At 33.7% G+C, this 18,419-nt stretch overlaps 1 protein-coding gene across 7 annotated transcripts in view; it reads right to left on the bottom strand.

The window, feature by feature from the left end:
* Positions 1–1,727: 1,727 nt before the first annotated feature.
* The window catches only part of LOC125385208, a 68,846-nt gene continuing 52,154 nt past the window's right edge, over positions 1,728–18,419 (bottom strand). For 6 of the 7 annotated variants that reach the window (XM_048406355.1, XM_048406359.1, XM_048406354.1 and 3 more), the window contains one exon: positions 14,357–17,043. In XM_048406355.1, the coding sequence (XP_048262312.1) occupies positions 16,866–17,043 (178 nt within the window). In that variant the 3' untranslated portion in view covers positions 14,357–16,865. Of the gene's footprint in view, positions 2,205–9,873; positions 17,044–18,419 lie in introns of those variants that run through there. The other variant, XR_007224240.1, reaches the window with a different exon arrangement.

Raw genomic sequence — 18,419 nt, 5'->3', positions numbered from 1 at the left:
ATTGGTTTTCTTTTCTAGGTAACTTTATATTTTCCGCGATGAGCGTAAATAAGAGAATCTATTTCAATTATGTACCGAACGATATAAAACCATACATAAAACAAAGAAATTGTTTCCATGCATTACCAGTTAAACGCTTGAAAATTCTGTATACTGAAAAAAGTATAAGAATTATAACTAAAGTTAATAATTTTAAGCCACTATAAAATACATTTTTTGTCCTTAAAAATATACCAAAGGAAAATAAGATGCTTTGTCGAATTAAGTTAGCCTATGTAATATTATTCTTTTAAATTATATAACTGTTTCTGAAATGAATAAAAAAATTTGCAAATTTATGTTACAGCAATCGAACAAATGATTCCAAGCTTTTAATCGATGATGTATATGTAGAGGAATTGTAGAGGATTGATAAGTAGGTAACGAGAACTTGATGTTGCAACTCGTCAAATATATTTGAAATAAATTAAATAAATTATAAATAAATATAGACAATGTCCAAAGTCGCTCGTGCAAACGTATTAGCAAAGACAGTGTATAATCGCTCGCAGATAACTCGTAGATATTAATCGATAACTCGTATAACTCGTATAACTGCCTCGCTCGCGATCGCGTCCGTTTATTTATACTGATCGGGGGAGAGTCGAAAAATTCGAATTCGTCTTTGTTCAACATTTGCACGTAGCGGCGACATTGTTTTGCCCGGAGTTTATTTATTCTTACATTACGTGTATCCTAACGATCTTGATATTCCGAGGCAAAACAACAACATAAGTTGCATTATCCTCTGACTCATGTGCCGCTACATATATTATCAAAGCTCAGACAAATATTTCGAAGGCATCTAAAGCACGTCAATTGTTTCTTGACAAAATCAAACGAACAATCAAGTGCACCCATCGAAGACAGGCAATAAACGAAATGAAATTTTTCTTTTATAAGAACCACTATCGCTTTTTACGTCTTGCTGTTGCAAATTGAAGTGAAGTCGAAACAAACTACACGGGATGAAAAAAAACAGTATGGTAGGGGAAATTCGCAAGTAAGAAAAAGAAAAATTGAGGTAAAAAGAAGAAACGCACTGACATCGATCCGGTTGCAGGCGGAACAATTTCGCGTTCGAACGTATACCGGTGGATATTGAAAAATGATAGGGACGACTAAAGGGAATGAAAAATGGAATATATCTGTAGGAGTTACTTGCCAACGTCTCTACACTGATCTTTCTCGAGAAGGTTGCACTGTACTACCCATCGTCTCGCGATATGAGCAAGTTCGTCATCCCAGATCTGTCAAAATAAATATCGACATCAGATTCTTTATTCGAAATGATCGAAAAAATCCACGATAGCTATGTAATTAGAGAGATATTACTGATATTATACGCTGCATCATACTGCGATTTTGTTTGTTATTAATATATACAGAATAAATGTAGCTTCAACCGTTAATTGTTATGATCAGACGACGGACTTTTGTACATTTATAGGGAATGTAATATTGTAAAAATGCTTATAATATACGAAAATATTCGAAATATTCCATACACATATAACACAGATAAAATATCCATAACTGAACTCATAATTATGAAGCTCAAATTAATTTAAAGAGAAGACAGAAATATGAGATACCATTTTTGACTTTTGTATAGCACTTGTATATTTAAAAACCGATCGAAAATCAAGCATTAGAGGGACTAAAATTCTCCCACGACAGCTATTCACTTTCCTTCAATTGACAGTTTTTATTTGGGTCGTAATATAAAGTTTTTATAACTCGAGTTTACAAGTTACATTGGGTTTACGCGTATCGAAGTGGCATATACTTTGGTTTATGAACAGATTTATGAAATAAAACAGTCGAAAGGGACTGGTTGGGAATTTTTCTACTATAGAGAGGGTTGAAATTTCTTCACAGTTGCCATTCAACACCTGAATGTTGTTCATGCCAGTCGTCAGCATGTTCCAACCTTATCCCTTCTTTTTTATAGCCACATATATTATGCCTTGGTGGACCAAACTAAATCGTACCAGCTCCATCATGAACTTTGCTGGACGTTGAGGTCCCGGATTTCCTCGCTCCTCGTCCCCGTTCGCCACAGTGTTGCGATAAACGTTGTGCCAATCGAGTATGGTCTCGATATCCTTCTCGTTCAGATCAGTATGCTGAAGGTTCACGCACCTGGTGCCATCCGTGTCGTGCTGTGAAAATGATATATCGAAATTTCGATTTACGATAGGACATTAGATGCTTTACTATTAACTTAATATTAAGAAAGTAGAATGTTATGTTTAATAAAGGAAAAGGAATAGTTATCCTCTTTGATCATTTCTTTCCTTATTTCTTATAATAATATTTCTTTCAATATCTTTGTTTCTTGCTGCTTTGTCTTTAACGATTTTACGTCATTCGAACGTCTTTTAAGTTTGACAAACAAACGAGATATTGTTAATTGAATCGCTGCTTTAATCTTCCTGTTCGTTTCAAATTTCTTTTATACATTCTAATTGAAATTGTCATTTAAAAGCTCGATTAATTATACATTTTGGAAGTTTGTATTAATAAATGCAAATTATGAACTGAAATTTCTATAACTGATATAGCAATAGTACAGGAATGGTGCAGATATCATACATATTGTATGAAGACTCTATCATATTACTATATTTTAAGTACATCGATGATTTATTATACCTATGGTTACTCTCACGAAGATTACGGTTTTAAAATACGATTTCCATTATTTGATATAATGTTAGAAGATCTATTTCCATTTTCCATATTAAAATTTCTGAAACGTACATAAAAATGTATCAATTGGTACGATCAATTATTATCAAGAATACACAAATGTATTTGGTTTGGGTCGAATAGTTTGAATAAAATTAAAATGTCAATAACCTTCTTTTTATATGGATTCATAGTTCCTTCGAACTAGCGCTATCGACTTGCGAATTTCGTACTCAATAAAAATAGCCTCTTTAAGCTTTTCATACGAAGTGCTATCGAATTTAGTGGAAGGGTACTCGAAGCAGATACTTTCTTTAGGTAGAGCTTTGACGTGATGCTTCATCGAATTCGCTTTGATGTATAACAGAGGAAGAAGCATTTTTTTATGTCTATCACAAGCCCACTGGCGTATTCTATTTTTTTAGAAGTAGGCTATGAAATTCACTTTGTCAGTCTTGATTTTTGTTCTACGTGTTTTTTGTTCGGTTGTTCTATGCGCGTAAAATACATACATGTGTGGTATCCTAAAGCTAAATTAATTCATCAAGTATATACGTATATATTCTTTCATATTTTTGTACGGACAATGTATAAAATTCTATAGTCTATACATTCTATATTCTACAATACATTTCTACTTTAAGTAATAAAGACACTTATTTAAGAAAAAAAAAGAAAACAGAATATAATATGAAAAAAAATATTAACCGTCGATTCAGAAAAAGTGAGTAATTCAAAAAATTTCAAGATCGACGTAAAAAATCGTTCTAAGAGTTTTCTACATAATTATTTTCAGGAAATATAAACATTTTAAATATAGCGGCGATTTTTTGCCATGTCGAAAAGTTTGATCTAATACTGCTTCTAAAATATTTTTCCAATAAAGCATTCTATTTTATGCAATTATGTGATATCGTAAAAGTATCGTTATCAAAGGAAACGGTATGACGACGTTGCTTTAATTCTCTATCTTACGTAATTCCATCGATTGCAAATGAGTTCTGAAACAGTTGCTCGAACGAACATTTGCATGTTGCAACGAACGAAAAACATAAGTTTTCATTGGAAACTGAAGAGCAATAAAATCTTAATTCGACTGCAATTTGAAGTTACTCAAATAGTACCTTCAGCTAGACAGCTAACGATGACATGCTATAGATCATAGATAAATAATTTTCAGAAATTATTCAATTATACCTGCTTGCGTTTATACGTGCATTCGTACCTGTAACAGTTCTCATATGTTTAAATGCAGGTAGATTTAATAAATAGGAGGCAATTCTGTACGCTGTAATAAGTACTAAATTTATTTTCAATAAATAATAAATTTAATTCGATTCTGAACGATTACTATTCCGCATCTCGATGTGTGAAATGATAAATAGAACGGCTATTTAATACTCTAATGCTCTAAAGAATCTAAAGTAATGACGGTATTGCAACTAATCGAAATAAGATGGATTAATGATAACGCGTTGGTTGTTGCGGCATCGGGGAATTTAGAAAATAATTGGACGGAAAATATCACAGAGAATTTTAAAACTGTCACGAAAGCTTGGATTAAAGGAAAATTAGCGGTAACGACAGAAAGCGATCGACCTAATGGCATTTAATCGAAAGGTTTCTTCTCACCTGCCTCCTGTATTAACGTTGATCGAGCGAATAGAGAAAAAGCCTCTATCACGCTATCAATTTTCACCATTTTAAATGTCCAACTTGTAATCTTTCATTCTGACGAATGTGTAAATAAATTTCGTACTTCAATTTTCTGTTAATAATACGATCTACTATATTTTTGGACTGTCTGTGCCGGCCGAAAGTTGACGTAAAAACGTTATTATACATAACATATTGTTCATTCATATAGATGATGTTTTACGCAACTAACTCAGGCTATGGATTTAAAACGATGAAACGTAGAAAGAAAGCTCATTAAGTAAAATTAAGAAGGTTCCGAACGGCTCATGTGACGCAAGTGTTTTCTTTTAAAGCGCAGGTGTTTTAAAGAGTTCGAGTTAATCTATATTTTTTTTAACTGTATATCTTTTAAATAAAAATAGAAATTGACGAGCTTTTCTTCTCCCACCAAAAATGTTAAAGTCTTTGGAAAGGATTAATTCGAATGATATATACACTTTAATTTCAATTTTTGCAAAACGAGGAGAACGCAAAGTCGTACTTTATACTTATATTACTTTTTCTACACTACAAATTTCCGGATATGAGTGCATTTCTGATATATTTTCTTGCTTAAAAGTTGCTATTCAATGAAATTTGTCACCCACTTCAATTACAACAATGTCTCTAATTACATAATATATTGCATGCCATCTAGCAAACGCATTCATAACCGGAAACAGTCAGAAAGTATTGATGAGCACGTAAACTGAAATCTGTATCCGATATATCAATATTTCGAAAGCTCGATTTCAACGATACGAGCATAAGCGTAATTTATGTACGAGATGTACCTAAATCACTCTAACTAAAATATTAAACATGACAGCGAAATATAGCATTCGAATGCACATTGGTATTAAGAGCCTTTATAGATATGTATCATAATAGTACTTCGAACGATAAATATTAAATATTAATCACTTTTATATTTTTACAAATACAAATACGTGATACGTAATTGTAATTGCATATGGCCAATAGTAGGTTGAATTTTGGGGAGAAAAGTCCAACAAACGCTAAAATAGAGAGTTAACGTGATTGGTACAAATAACGTTAAGGAACAGCGGCATCGTTATTCGAAATTCCATGGCCCGCAATTTCACACGCACACACTGATAGCCATCGTTAATGCAGTATCCACCCTTTGCCACCAGCTTATTTTCGATATATCGCGTTCTCGACATCGTTATTTCCTCGTTTCATAAATTTAAACCGGTAGAAATTTCGCACTGGCCGAGCAACGTCGACACTCCTTGTCGGGCTTTACTCTGAACGTGCATATGAAATAATTGAATATGCGTATGAAATGGTAATTCGTTTTTCGAGAAGCGAATTTCACGATCGATGTAACGATCGTTTAATCTCGTTCTCTGCTGAAATAAATTAGCTACCAGATTTTAAGAAAAGTGAGAAATCGATTTGGAAACAAATAAGTACGTCAAAGAACTGAAAATTATCAAGTACGAAAGTAAATTATTTTTTTATTACGTGTAAATTATTATTTATTCCGTGACATTTTCCGTATACAATAATGGGCGAAACTGAAGGTGCACTTTTTAAAATAAAGTAACTTTTTTAAAATAGGATCAAACGACTTGAGTTTGCTTCTTGAGAATTAGGAGGATTAGTTTAATATTTGACGTGCAAAAAGTTCTTGTAAAAATTGCAATTGAGCGGAATCGCAAAGAAAATAGTAAAGTTCGCATTTCATAACGTCTTTATCTGAGCCTGTCGTGAAATTTTAAACAATACGTTTAATTATGAGTATATTACGAATATTTCGTTTAAACACAATTCGATCCAAAACAAAATTTTCATCACTTTCAGCCTAAAATCTATAGATTCTTTCATCTTTATATCTTTACTGCAGACTCAGATAAAAAAGTTGTAAAAGCGATTTTTACTTTCTTCTATCGGTTCCGGCCAGTTTGCGATTTATATAAAACTTTTTTACACGTCATCTAGTAAACTGATTCTTCTTACTTCTCAAAAAAGAAAAAGAAATCAATTCGTTTGGTCGAATTTTAAAAAAGTTACACTGTTTTAGAGGCCGTGTATTTAATTTTGCTCATTACTGTAATTGTCTATCATATTTTCATGTAAGAAATCCTTTGTTATTAATTAAAATTACAATTCTAAGACGAGTAAACGAGAGATCAGGAAACTAGGGCAAATGAAGACCTATTGATCTACAAGGATCGACTTTAAGGGAACACGAAATAGAAATTTTATAATACAGTTGCGTTAAAATTGAATTGTCTTTATATAAAATTACTAGATGGAAATTAAATCTTTTGTGTAACATAAGTTCGTTTTTTGAAGAAGCTGAAGCATAAAAAAAATATTGTACTTTATCTAACTTGTGCTTTTTAACTCGTTGCCTACGAGAAAGACCCACTTGATGTCTCCTTTAATATCATTTAAAGTAATTCGTAATTTAAAGTTAAATTCGGATTTAAAGTAAACTAATGTGAAATAAGCATTTTGCTTTGGTATACTTTGCTTTAAGTGTAACACGTCGATTATTTATAATAATAATGTAATTGATTTTGAAATTAACGTACCTATCTACTGTTCTAAATACTATTTGTAAATTGCAAAATAATATACAAGTTACTTTATTTACAATTTTCAATAACATCGTATTTATGAAACGTTTAAACATTGTTTCACTACTTAATCGTTAATCGTTAACAATTCCCTTGTTGCGGGTTAATACCTAGACACTTCTGTATTACATGTTTATAATCTTCCCTTAAATAAAATAAAATTTTCTTGCAAAACTTTGATTGTTTTATTATCAAAGCTCATGCGAATCATCATGCAAAAATATTCGTTAACACTGATAATTTGTTGCTTGCATCTTGTACAGTTTCTCTAATAATATTGTTCCAGTTCTACAAAACAGCCCCGGTAGTATTTTAATTTAACCATAAGACAATATAATATTAATTTGCTAATTAGTACACTTCGAAATTTTTTCACAAAGGGGCGTTAAAAAATACTACAAAAATGTAAAGTTATACAAAGCTACATTGTCGTAGAAAATCAACGATCTATAGTATTTTTCAGTATTTTCCAAGCTCATCAACGAGAAGCAGGCGGCATCGGCGTGCATCCGGCGCGGAATGATGATACCACGTATATGACATCGCGAATTAACGCCCGTCTCAAGAATTTACGTTTTCTATAAAACCTTAGTCTGAATGCGTTCGCGCTATTCTTCGTTGGTGACGGCGTGATCCTCCAGCCTGGAAATGTGCGCCGAGAATAGACTCATTGTATGCGTGACATCGGGTCGACAATAACGAGCGGTGTCGTCGTCCCGAATTTCCTGTTGCGCAAATTCGCACTTGCGATGGATTTTTATGTTCTCGATTCGCTAACCTCGACCGCGTTCGTATTTATTATCGACGTCGCGGTGACATTTTCCGCGCGTATCGTTCGCTCATCGCGAATGCGGCATCTCAATGAAGCAAGAATTTCGTTGGATATTTATAGGAAACAAGCGGAAATCGATATTGGAAGAGGGTGTGATTACGTTTCGTGAAATAATGACAAAGCGTAAATGAAGAAGATTTAAACGATAAATTGACATGTTGCCCTATTTGAAGCGAAGTATCCTAAAACATAGAGTTTACTTTACAATATTTTAGTTTAAAAGATTGTCGTAAAGAAGATTGCATTAGGACGATACGTACCATACGTTCGTTTCTTCGAATCAAATTTTAACCGCACACAGTTTCTTCAAAATGTCATGTAACCTTTAAATGGTTTTCCAAATTTTTAATACGGTAGTCGTATTTCTGGGCTGCCGCGGATCTGCACGCAACGTATTTCATATGATTTCGGCGATAATAACGTCTGTGATAGATTATGTACTCTGTTTTATAGTTTAATATTGATCATTCTTTATGCACTTGCATGCGTTTAAACAATTTTTATAGTTTACCGATACATCGCACTTGATAAATTGCGGATTTAATGAAGATTCAATGGGGAGTAAACAATGGATGATTAATGACCAATAATCTTACTCAGCGTTTTCTGACTCGCTGTATCGGTTAATTAAATGAATAAAATCATGTTGTATCACGTTTGCTCGGACTGATTAATATTTGCTGCATTAATTAAAAATTTCATCGATAGAACAAACAGCATAGACATTGGCGTAAATGTGAAAGTATCGCAATAAAGATGATTTAACGGCTCCAATAATTACATTCCACTTTATTCTTATCTCAAATTTATGATGGATCGATTAAAATTCATGTCTTTATATCATTAACCTGATATAATTTACACCATTTGTATCGTTGTACCGTTATTTGCATCATTCCTGCCATCGGAACTAGAACTGCCGACGATTAAAACATGAAATTTGCAAGTACCAGAGAAATACAAATGTAAGATAAAATATAAATAATGCCATGTTGTTTGGTCCTCTTAATATAGTGATACAAGGCAAAAGGGTATCTTTCATCCACATATTTTACGCAGAATCATCTAACATTGCAAAAATGAACTGTTTTAATTCTATATAATTCTTATAAAAATTCGCCAATTGGTTATGTAGTATCGTGGACAAAAGGCCTAAGATATCGGCCGAACCGTGAACAAAGTCGCGAGAGCCGCGGCATCGTCGGGTACATCAATGCGTCGTCGGTCCTTTTAAGTGGGTAGTTTCGTGGAAAGGGCCTGCGTGACCCTGGCCACGGGCGTTTCGGGACACGTGTTCGATAGGACGGGAAAAAACGAAGAGACGCTAAAGGCAGTGTTAGTTGAGAAGTCGGAGAGAACGGATGCAAACGGTGTACAGTGTGAGTTGAGAAGCGAGAGCGAGCGAGTGTAGAAGCCGGAGAGTGTGAATCGGGAAGTCGAAAGCCGCGTATGAAAATAAGACGTATGACAGCATTGTAATCATTTCGTTGCTTCGAATATTATTTATTAAATCAAAACATCATTGCTTGTCCTTTCCTCTAAAGACCCATTTAGATACTACAGTTATTTGCGCCATTCTTGTAGTATCAACGTTGAGATTCGACATAAAATTGGTACAATAAATCTTCTAACGTAATAACATAAAATAACATTGAAATTGAAGAAACCTCAGCTTAACAGTTGGAGATGTTCATTATTTTTATGATCGATTATGATTAAAGGCCATGTTATTATATTACTAACTTACCATCGTTCATACCATTAAGATGCAATGTAACATCGAGATAATAAACCTCGTAATAAAACATGATATCGAAATTTACTAATCTTCGCCTCGATAATTAGGTTAACATCTCACAACAACCGTACAAATCAACAATCATAATAAGATGATAGAAATTACGATTCTCCCGAAACGAGTCGGATATGGCATAGAGGATTAATATCTCTAAATGCAACAAATACCTAAGCAGCAAATCACTTTAATAAATAAGTTCATCGATTCATGGAAATACGTACCGGAAATTGGCACATGGTGTGATTGGCGCAAATGCGGCAGTAAGGATTGTCTTCGTGGCCCACTGAGAACGATGATACTTTTCTCGGTAGTATGCAATCATAGCAGCCCGTTAAGAACAATAAGAAGCAGAACGAGATATGACCTGTCATTCCGCCGGTTCTCGTTGTGGCTTTCAACGGCCAAAAATTCGCCGCGACGTTTTATCTTTTGCGTTTCACTGCTGTCTGGGTAATCTCGCCGCTACCTTCACCCCATGGCGATGTTTTCCGAATCGATTTTCCAATGAAACAGTGACAAGCCGGCTCACGGCGGAGGATAATATTTTTCCTGCCGGAAATGATGTTCGTTAAAAAGCAAGCGGGTAGAACGAACTAAAAGAGGATAACAAACCTACGTATCAGTTCCTTGATGGCAACCAACGCTCGCTCGCGACTGAGATTTCACGATGGTGACGGTTAATCGTTTAACGTTTAGTTACGAGCCTGCTATTCTATAAATTAAAACGATCATTTCATTGATCAATACAGATAAGTATGTGATAATACGTTAATGGTATTTTTACATTAGCTTCGGATATAAATATTTTCAGATTAAAACTGTTGAATACGATCCATTGAATTATCAACGATATAGGTACTAGTATTTATTTTAAGCGATGTAGAAACAGCATCTAGCACATGTATATTCACTCTGCTGGAATAGGAACGTTTCGTGTAAAATATGCAACGATCTACGTATATATCTAAGCAGTCGTCCAGTCCAAAATCAACCGTCATAGTAAAAACATGGGAAAGCTGGTCGTCTGCAAATTAATGAAAAGTAATAATTAGCAACTTATAATTACAATTATTTTTTTCCTCCTCGTAACAAATCTTCTAATCAAATATGTAATTATCGCTTAACACACAGTGTCTGCACACGTTACCGGAATTGAATTTTTTTATAGAAGATTGAAATCTTATAACATTAAATTTTTCCACTCGGTTCACGTGTTTACCTATATATCTCCTACCTATAAAGGACGGTTTGTGAATTTCCTTCAAAATGTTCATGTACTTTTATTGTATATATGCATATCACACGCGAAATTTATGTTTATCAGTGGAGCCGCAATAGATTGAAATATACTACGTCGTAACATTTATTTTTCGCAAATATTATATCATATAATAATACAATATTATATTGCGCAGTTTTTCTCAATTTTCACATTGCCGACAATTTTTCGATCCACGGAAATTTATCTTAATTCAATCATTCTAAATTTAATAAAACGTTTGTCATTGATGTATACCGTGGCAGTCAATGTGTCAACCATGTACAAAAAGTCCAGTAACGAAATTGCGTATTTGCGACTATTTACACAGCTAATTATCCCTTGGTTGATTTTTATTTCGACCATATGGTAAAAGTTCCGGCACACAGCGTCTATATCGTTCCCCAGGCAGAAGCGCTATAACGCGTAAACGGCACCAACGCAACTTACCGACAAGTTGGACGATTTTCGGATGTTCAGCACGTGTTTTCATTTCGTTATCCCACCGACTTCTTCCCATATCATTACTGTTTCAATACGCGCGGGAGACGGAAAGTTCTCCGAGTCAGCGAGCCTTCGTATATCGCTGGCCTTTTTCTTTCCTCTCGTTCATGGTCTTGTTGGAATGGCAATGGCCCAAGCCACAAAAGAACGCTTGGAGGAGAAACGACCAACCAAAATTTTATATCGGTAGTTCTTAGATCTGCGAGAAAATCGGGGAGAAAAGGAATAAAGAAGAAGCAGTATGTTAAGTTTGTCGAATGTTATACCGTGGTACCTATTTTTATCTTCAAGCTGTTGAAGTTTGATTCGTTATAGCTATCAAATGTACATACATCTTTATGGACATAGCTAAAGCCACATTTAAAATTCAAATAGAGATTCCAATTTAATCTAATAGAAATCGTAACTGAAAGTACTCTATTTTGGACAATTTGTATATTTTTGTGTGTTGTACGGATTTATACATTTTGAAATTTCTCGCATAAAATAAAAATTTACCGTCTAGTTATCGGTGTACCTTTCAAGCGGCATTGAAATTAATTCCATCTTTATTTTTAAGAAATAAAAATTCGAATTTCGTGCTTCTTAGTAAGAATCGAAATAATATTAAAAAGACTATTATACTTATATATTAAGTTGACGAAGACCATATATTGTTAAATATTTTAAAAGAGAGTACAAATCACGAATACGCATTTCTGAAAATAATGTGACTGATAAGAAAGCTGATAATATAGATAATAACGATCCCAACATTACACGAACAGTGCACAAAATTTTTTCCCTCGTCGCATATTAAAATTATAACAAACATACATTTATTATTTATTATCTGGGCTACTTTGATTAAATAAAAAGAACTATACACACATTAAATAATGAATAATTCAAGAAAGAATAATTAATAATAAAATAAGAACAGATTGGAAATAATTTACTTTTTCACCTCTACTAGTACATTTCTCGCGTATACGTCGTTTTTACACGAAAAATATGTATAAGATCCTCGAGATTCTGTCCTCTCTTTTCTTTTTACGTATGTATCAAACCTACGATAATTCCACGCGTCGCTTCGGGATACACAACTGCGTTGATCTCTAGACACGTTAAAAATAGGGCAGTGACGTAATTTATTAATGAAATTGCACCGATAAGAGAATTAATTGCTCTTGCATGCTATTGCGATCAGGCACCTAAGAGGCCTCCATTTCTCTTACCTAAGCCTTCTTAACTAAGCTCTTAATTCACGGACTTTCTTTAAAGTGTTGAATGTTTCAACTTGAAACATCGACCGCGTGTATACGCAGTTGCGTTAAGCCCAGCGCATGCGGTTACATGTGCGTTCTAATAACATCCGTATGCACACTTTCAAATGCAAACAAGATTACTTTCCGTCGGAAATGACGTGTGAACTTCTTTGTATACGCTAACATATATATAATTATTCGAACGACTTCAAAAGTAAAACGATTGTTATTTCGATAAAAAAAGAACTTCAGCTCTAGATTTAAGAATAGCTTTGGAATAATATTGAACGAGATCGTAGAAAACGATAGAATAACTACGGACCTAAGATACGAGCGATTAAATTACAACAATATAGTTAATCATTATAGTTGAAATAGTTGATTAGTTTAATGAACATTTATGCTAGCGATAATAAAACTACGCATATTTATTTAATGCTTATTCATGATAAATTTAAGTGTGCAAACGTATTTAGAATGTAAGTGATACCCAAAATCAACGAAAGACATTTGATTTTGGTTAATGGAAAAAATACACTGTATTATTTTTTCCATTAATTAGTTAAATTGGTTCTCGAAGTTATCCTACGAATGTCACTCGTGCGCATCAGATTTTTAACTAAAGCGTACTGGATACCTTGAGGTCGATGATAAACCGAATTAACCTCTTGATGCCAGGCTCCATATCCTGCACGCATCAACGCGTTTATGCGTAATAATATGCATTGCCTATTAAAGTTTATTTAAGTTTATTTTAGTTTATTTAGGAATTTACCCATTCTCCCCACTACAATCAGCGAAAATTCAGTTAATCTGGGCACAAACTAAAATATCGTGTCGATAAATGGAGTACTGTAGAAGTAGGTAAATCCTGTCACCTAAAAATATTGGAAATATTTCCAAAATTATCAAGCATACGCGAAACATATTTAAACGAGCTTCTCAATATACCACAAACTGAGGCTTTATACAATGTAAGTACGATACATTTCCCAATTCTACATATTACTCAATTATAAAAAGTAAATAAAATATGGAGGAAAAATAATACATCGGATACGTAATGTAATATTTTATTTTAAATATGTACGTAAAAAAGATAATTGTTCCACGCTCCGCGTTATTGCTACAGCAATAGTTCTAGTATTGTTAAAGACACATTTATAACAGTTTGCTGTTGCTGTTAATATTGGAAACCGTGTGCTTCGATTTCGCTTTCCTCCGTCGTATCTCTAGACGTCAGATTTCTGAAAAATATGTTCCCATTTCCCTATTTTTACGTATCAAACGTATATGCAGTATATCTTGTATACTATAGTAGCTTATACGTATAACTTCTACTCTCTTGCATTGTCAACTTTGTCATGATAATTTCTGTTACAATAATTTAAATTCTTTCCTGCATTTTCCGATAATTGTAACTTTCTTTCCTACGCTTCTTTCTTCCGTACAAATATACCGTTTTGTGTGCTACTTCAAAATTCCAAAGAAAAACATTTGCGATTGTACGATTTCGTATTTCTTTTTTCATTGTTATAAGAGCTCGACTACATTTGGATCGTTAAACGAAGAAGTCGATGTAACTTTGTACGTGGTTTTCGAAGACCGTAACTCTGAAGAGGAAAAGTTTGCACAATACATCTTTCATTCCTATAAATAGTAGGAAACTTTTTTTAAGTATTTTTCTTAAGTATGAGTGCAGCGTTATGTGCATGATAAACTTTCAAAATCGAACGTGAGAAAAATGGGAGCAAAATTAATAATCTAGATCCATATCAGTAACAATAGGAAATTATAAATTAAAATAGAATTTTTGAACGTGAAATTAGAATTTCTATCGAATTCTGACTTGAGAGTAAACACAAAAGAAATTTCTTAATGGATCAAAATTCACATTACTTTTCGTATGTATAAACCTTAATCTTCTCTTCCTAATTCCCAAGCTAGGAAATGACCATACGAATAATCTTAGAATGAGTTTTTATTTAAAATTGATCTACTGTAAAATTCATCTAATGCAAAAATCGTTTATACATAATGCTATTTGAATCTTATTCTACAAAATGTCCTAAAATATTTACAACTGTATAGCCCCGTGTAAGTATTTTAGTCATTTTTTAAAATAGGGCGTACTATTATAAGATTTATATTTCTTTTTCTTTTTTGGCACGTGTAATATTTTTTGTTAAATTCCTTCATATTTTTTATAATTTAAAAATTACTTAGATATTACTTAAATACCAAATTACTTAATATCATGATACATTTGTTTCTTAAACTTCAATAATCGATATACTAGAGCAATATCTTTAAGCCTTAAAGCTGATCTATCAAAAACTCAACGTTTATTCATAGATACCCAAACTATACTTCAAATTACTATATATATTTTATTATTCAATATTTCTGTAAAAGCTTTTAATTAAGTAACTTTCAAAACTTTGTTTCAAAATATCTAGAGTTTTATTTTTCGTTGCTGTTGTTTGTTTATCGAGATGTATATGCTTTCATATCAAAGAACAGTTTAATGAGCAACATCTGATCAAACGAGTGGCGTTCGTCAGCAAGACTTTGATTTCTTTGATTTTTTTCTGCGATCATAAATGCGAAGAATTAATCCTTTTGCAGAAAGAAATTGCTATTTGTTGATTTTATCATTACGTCATTGTCCTTTATGATATTAGTCAATGTTGGTAGGCTAAAAAGGAATAAACGCTTTTCGTCTAGCATCTTCGTATTTTCGTACTCCTTGTAATCGGATTAAAGTGTTCTTGGATGAACATTTGATACGTTTGTTATTCATTTATAGAGATTTAACTAACGAACTAAATGGATAGCAAAAACGCTCTTTGTATCATCCACGTACAAGGACGACAATCTTATTAAATTTTTAATCCTATTGTTCCTTAAATACATAAATGAACTAGATCTGATAACGTTACAATTTTAACGTTTGAATTAATTTGTTCGAATAAAAAACTATATTTTTTCATCCCCATTAATTGCCACAATTTTATTCCAGTATCACTCTAAAATTTCGTACTAAACTCAGTCACAATTTTTTTGTACGAGATGAAGTAAAAGAAACTTTCAAAAGTTCTTAGAGTTTACTTCAGACAATATTGGAATCAAAACAGAATAAAAACTTGCAGTTTCTTCGGATTCGTTAATTACTGCAATTTTGTTTCTGAATCTCTCTAACATCTCTAACGAAACTCAATCACAATTTACTTTTGCGATATGAAGTTAAAACAACTTTCAAAAGTTCTATAAAATTCATTTCGAACAATTGAAATTAAAAAGATTCTTGCCAACTTTCACTTTGTCCTTTTCAAAGAAAATATGTTACACACAATACACGATGTAAGACAAATTGCGTTTCGCTGAAACAAGATGTAAAATGCCTAATAACGACAGACATAATACGAACTAGCATCACTTTGCGTTGTATCCAGACAGTTTAAGGGAGAAACAAACTTATACATATTTATATACATTATATGTATATATACTTCGAACTGGCAATATACAGTGGCTACAAAAAAGCATTTGTACATCGTTGTATTTATTTGGACATTTACATGCCTATTAATTAGGTCTAAGTGTTTCAAATTTCTTCTGATTTGGTAATACTTTCATATAACCAGCCATAAATATTGGGACACCTACTGGTTACATTTATTCAAAAAATCTAACAAATTTCATTTCCTACTTAATATTTTACATTACAAAAAATACAGCATATACGTTGCGGACGAAATGACTGCTTAGCAATAAAATGGCTAAAAGATAAAAGCAGTAAATAGCATTCTACACCAAATATCAATACGTATTCCAATACCTATAGTCGGCAACTACAAACAACACAATACTGCAAATAACATTGATACTGTGAAAGTGAAATGTGATAAGCTATTTAAAAAATAGAAACTATATTTTGCGATAAGAGTTTGTTTGATGTACATACAAATACCGTTTGTAGCGACTGTGTTTTCCCTTTTTCTCTCGATATTTCCTCAACGTTACCATCGAATCCTTCAAGAATTCTCTATATCGGTTGAATCTCGATTTGGCTTTCGAGCGACCTCGAGCTTCCAAGTACTTGACGCGTCGCAGCTTGCTACCAGGTTAAAAACTATTGATGCCATTTTGTCGATCGAACGGTCAGCCGGAGGTACACGGCGCATAATATAGTAAAGTTTCGTTAAGGACTGTCCGGCGTATTCTCCTCCCAAGCCAATATCGTGTTCATGTCCTTAATGCCGCGTGTGCTCCATGGTTCGAGCGGATCAGTAGGCGACGTCGCCGGTGAAACCGCCTTATTCCGCTCGATCGATTCTCTTCTCCTCGGACCAGCCTCCTCTATTTCCTTCGGTGATACCCTGTGCATGCATCGTGCCGAACAGAAACCATTAAACGAACGGTCAATCGTTTCCTGTGCTCACGGACACTAACGCCGCGAACATTGCTTCCAATCGGGATTGGAGGAATGGGTTCTTTCGAACTTGCGATTCGAAAGGTCTTGGTAAGATAGGATTTTCTTATTCTTTTCGTCTTCGTCTCTTTTTTCTTTCCGTTTTCTCTTATTTCTTTCTTTACTTATTTTCTTTCTACGGGTTAGGAAGTTGAATTTTATATAAAGGACGTTGGAACTGAATGATGGAAGTAGAAGCAAGACCGTATGTATACTTCTAGAGGCCCTAGGAACAACGCCGTTACAAGGTCTAATTAGGTTGCCGAGTTAAGTTTTAAGATGTGGCCACGTAGAGAGCGAGGCCCCACCTTGCTCCTAATGCGCCTTATGGCAAATGCAGCTCTGAGTAGAAGCGTAATAATTTGGAGTTAAGTACGTGGCAGCTAACGGTGTTGGAAATTTATTTTCGTCGATAGAACCATGGATAAGCGCGTATATTTAAATATTTCGAAAAATGATTTACATCGAAGCGCGACAAAATTGGAATTCGAGAATGACTACGCATTCCAACAGCATAACAGCCCTGAATGTCGTTCATATCTGGTGAAAGAATGGCTGTTATAAAAATGAATGATTCTTTGGACATTGCGTTGTGTACGTGTAATGCTTTTGTTCGAATTTATTCAATTCTACTTCCAAATCGATATTGCAGCTTTAGCTGATTCGAGAAATAATAGAAACAACGACGTTGCCTGTGATCAATATTTCGCTCCTTGCGCATTTGTTCCGATGTTTCTCTGATTTTGAAGTGATCGCAATAAGAGCTCATCGTATAAAATGAAATCAAACATTCATACTTTTTGTCGAAAATAATATTCTCCCACTTTTTATTACTACGTCCCTGCATACACCAATATGGAAGAAATCAATTAAACAATATAATTCGATCGGATAAATAAGCAATTCATTATGACAATATTTACAAATTCGCTTCCGTTGTCACCTTTTTATCGCATAATCTCAATTTGCTGTGGAAACGACTCGCACTCCGCGTTTATCCCGCCTAATAAAGCTATACTTTCAATTTGCCTTTGGTAATCGCCGATATCACCGATCGTTCCGCGTTTAAATCCCTTCTTTCACGAGCAATATCGCGCTCGCGTGATTCCCAATACTGTTTATCGAACGGCTGCATACGTCGTGATCCGATTTTGTTGTCCCGTGGCGTTCGTTTGAAGAAGAATTATTAACGAGTGATTAATAATTTATCGCAGCATCGAGTTCCGTGGAATAATTACAGAGGACGTTGACGTTTCACCGAAACTAACTGTATCGGTAACAGAC

This window comes from Bombus terrestris, chromosome 6 (assembly GCF_910591885.1).
Source record: "Bombus terrestris chromosome 6, iyBomTerr1.2, whole genome shotgun sequence".
NCBI classification, from domain to species: Eukaryota; Metazoa; Arthropoda; class Insecta; order Hymenoptera; family Apidae; genus Bombus; species Bombus terrestris.
The sequence above is the reverse complement of the archived record's forward strand: the minus strand, read 5'-3'. Positions and strand labels throughout refer to the sequence as shown.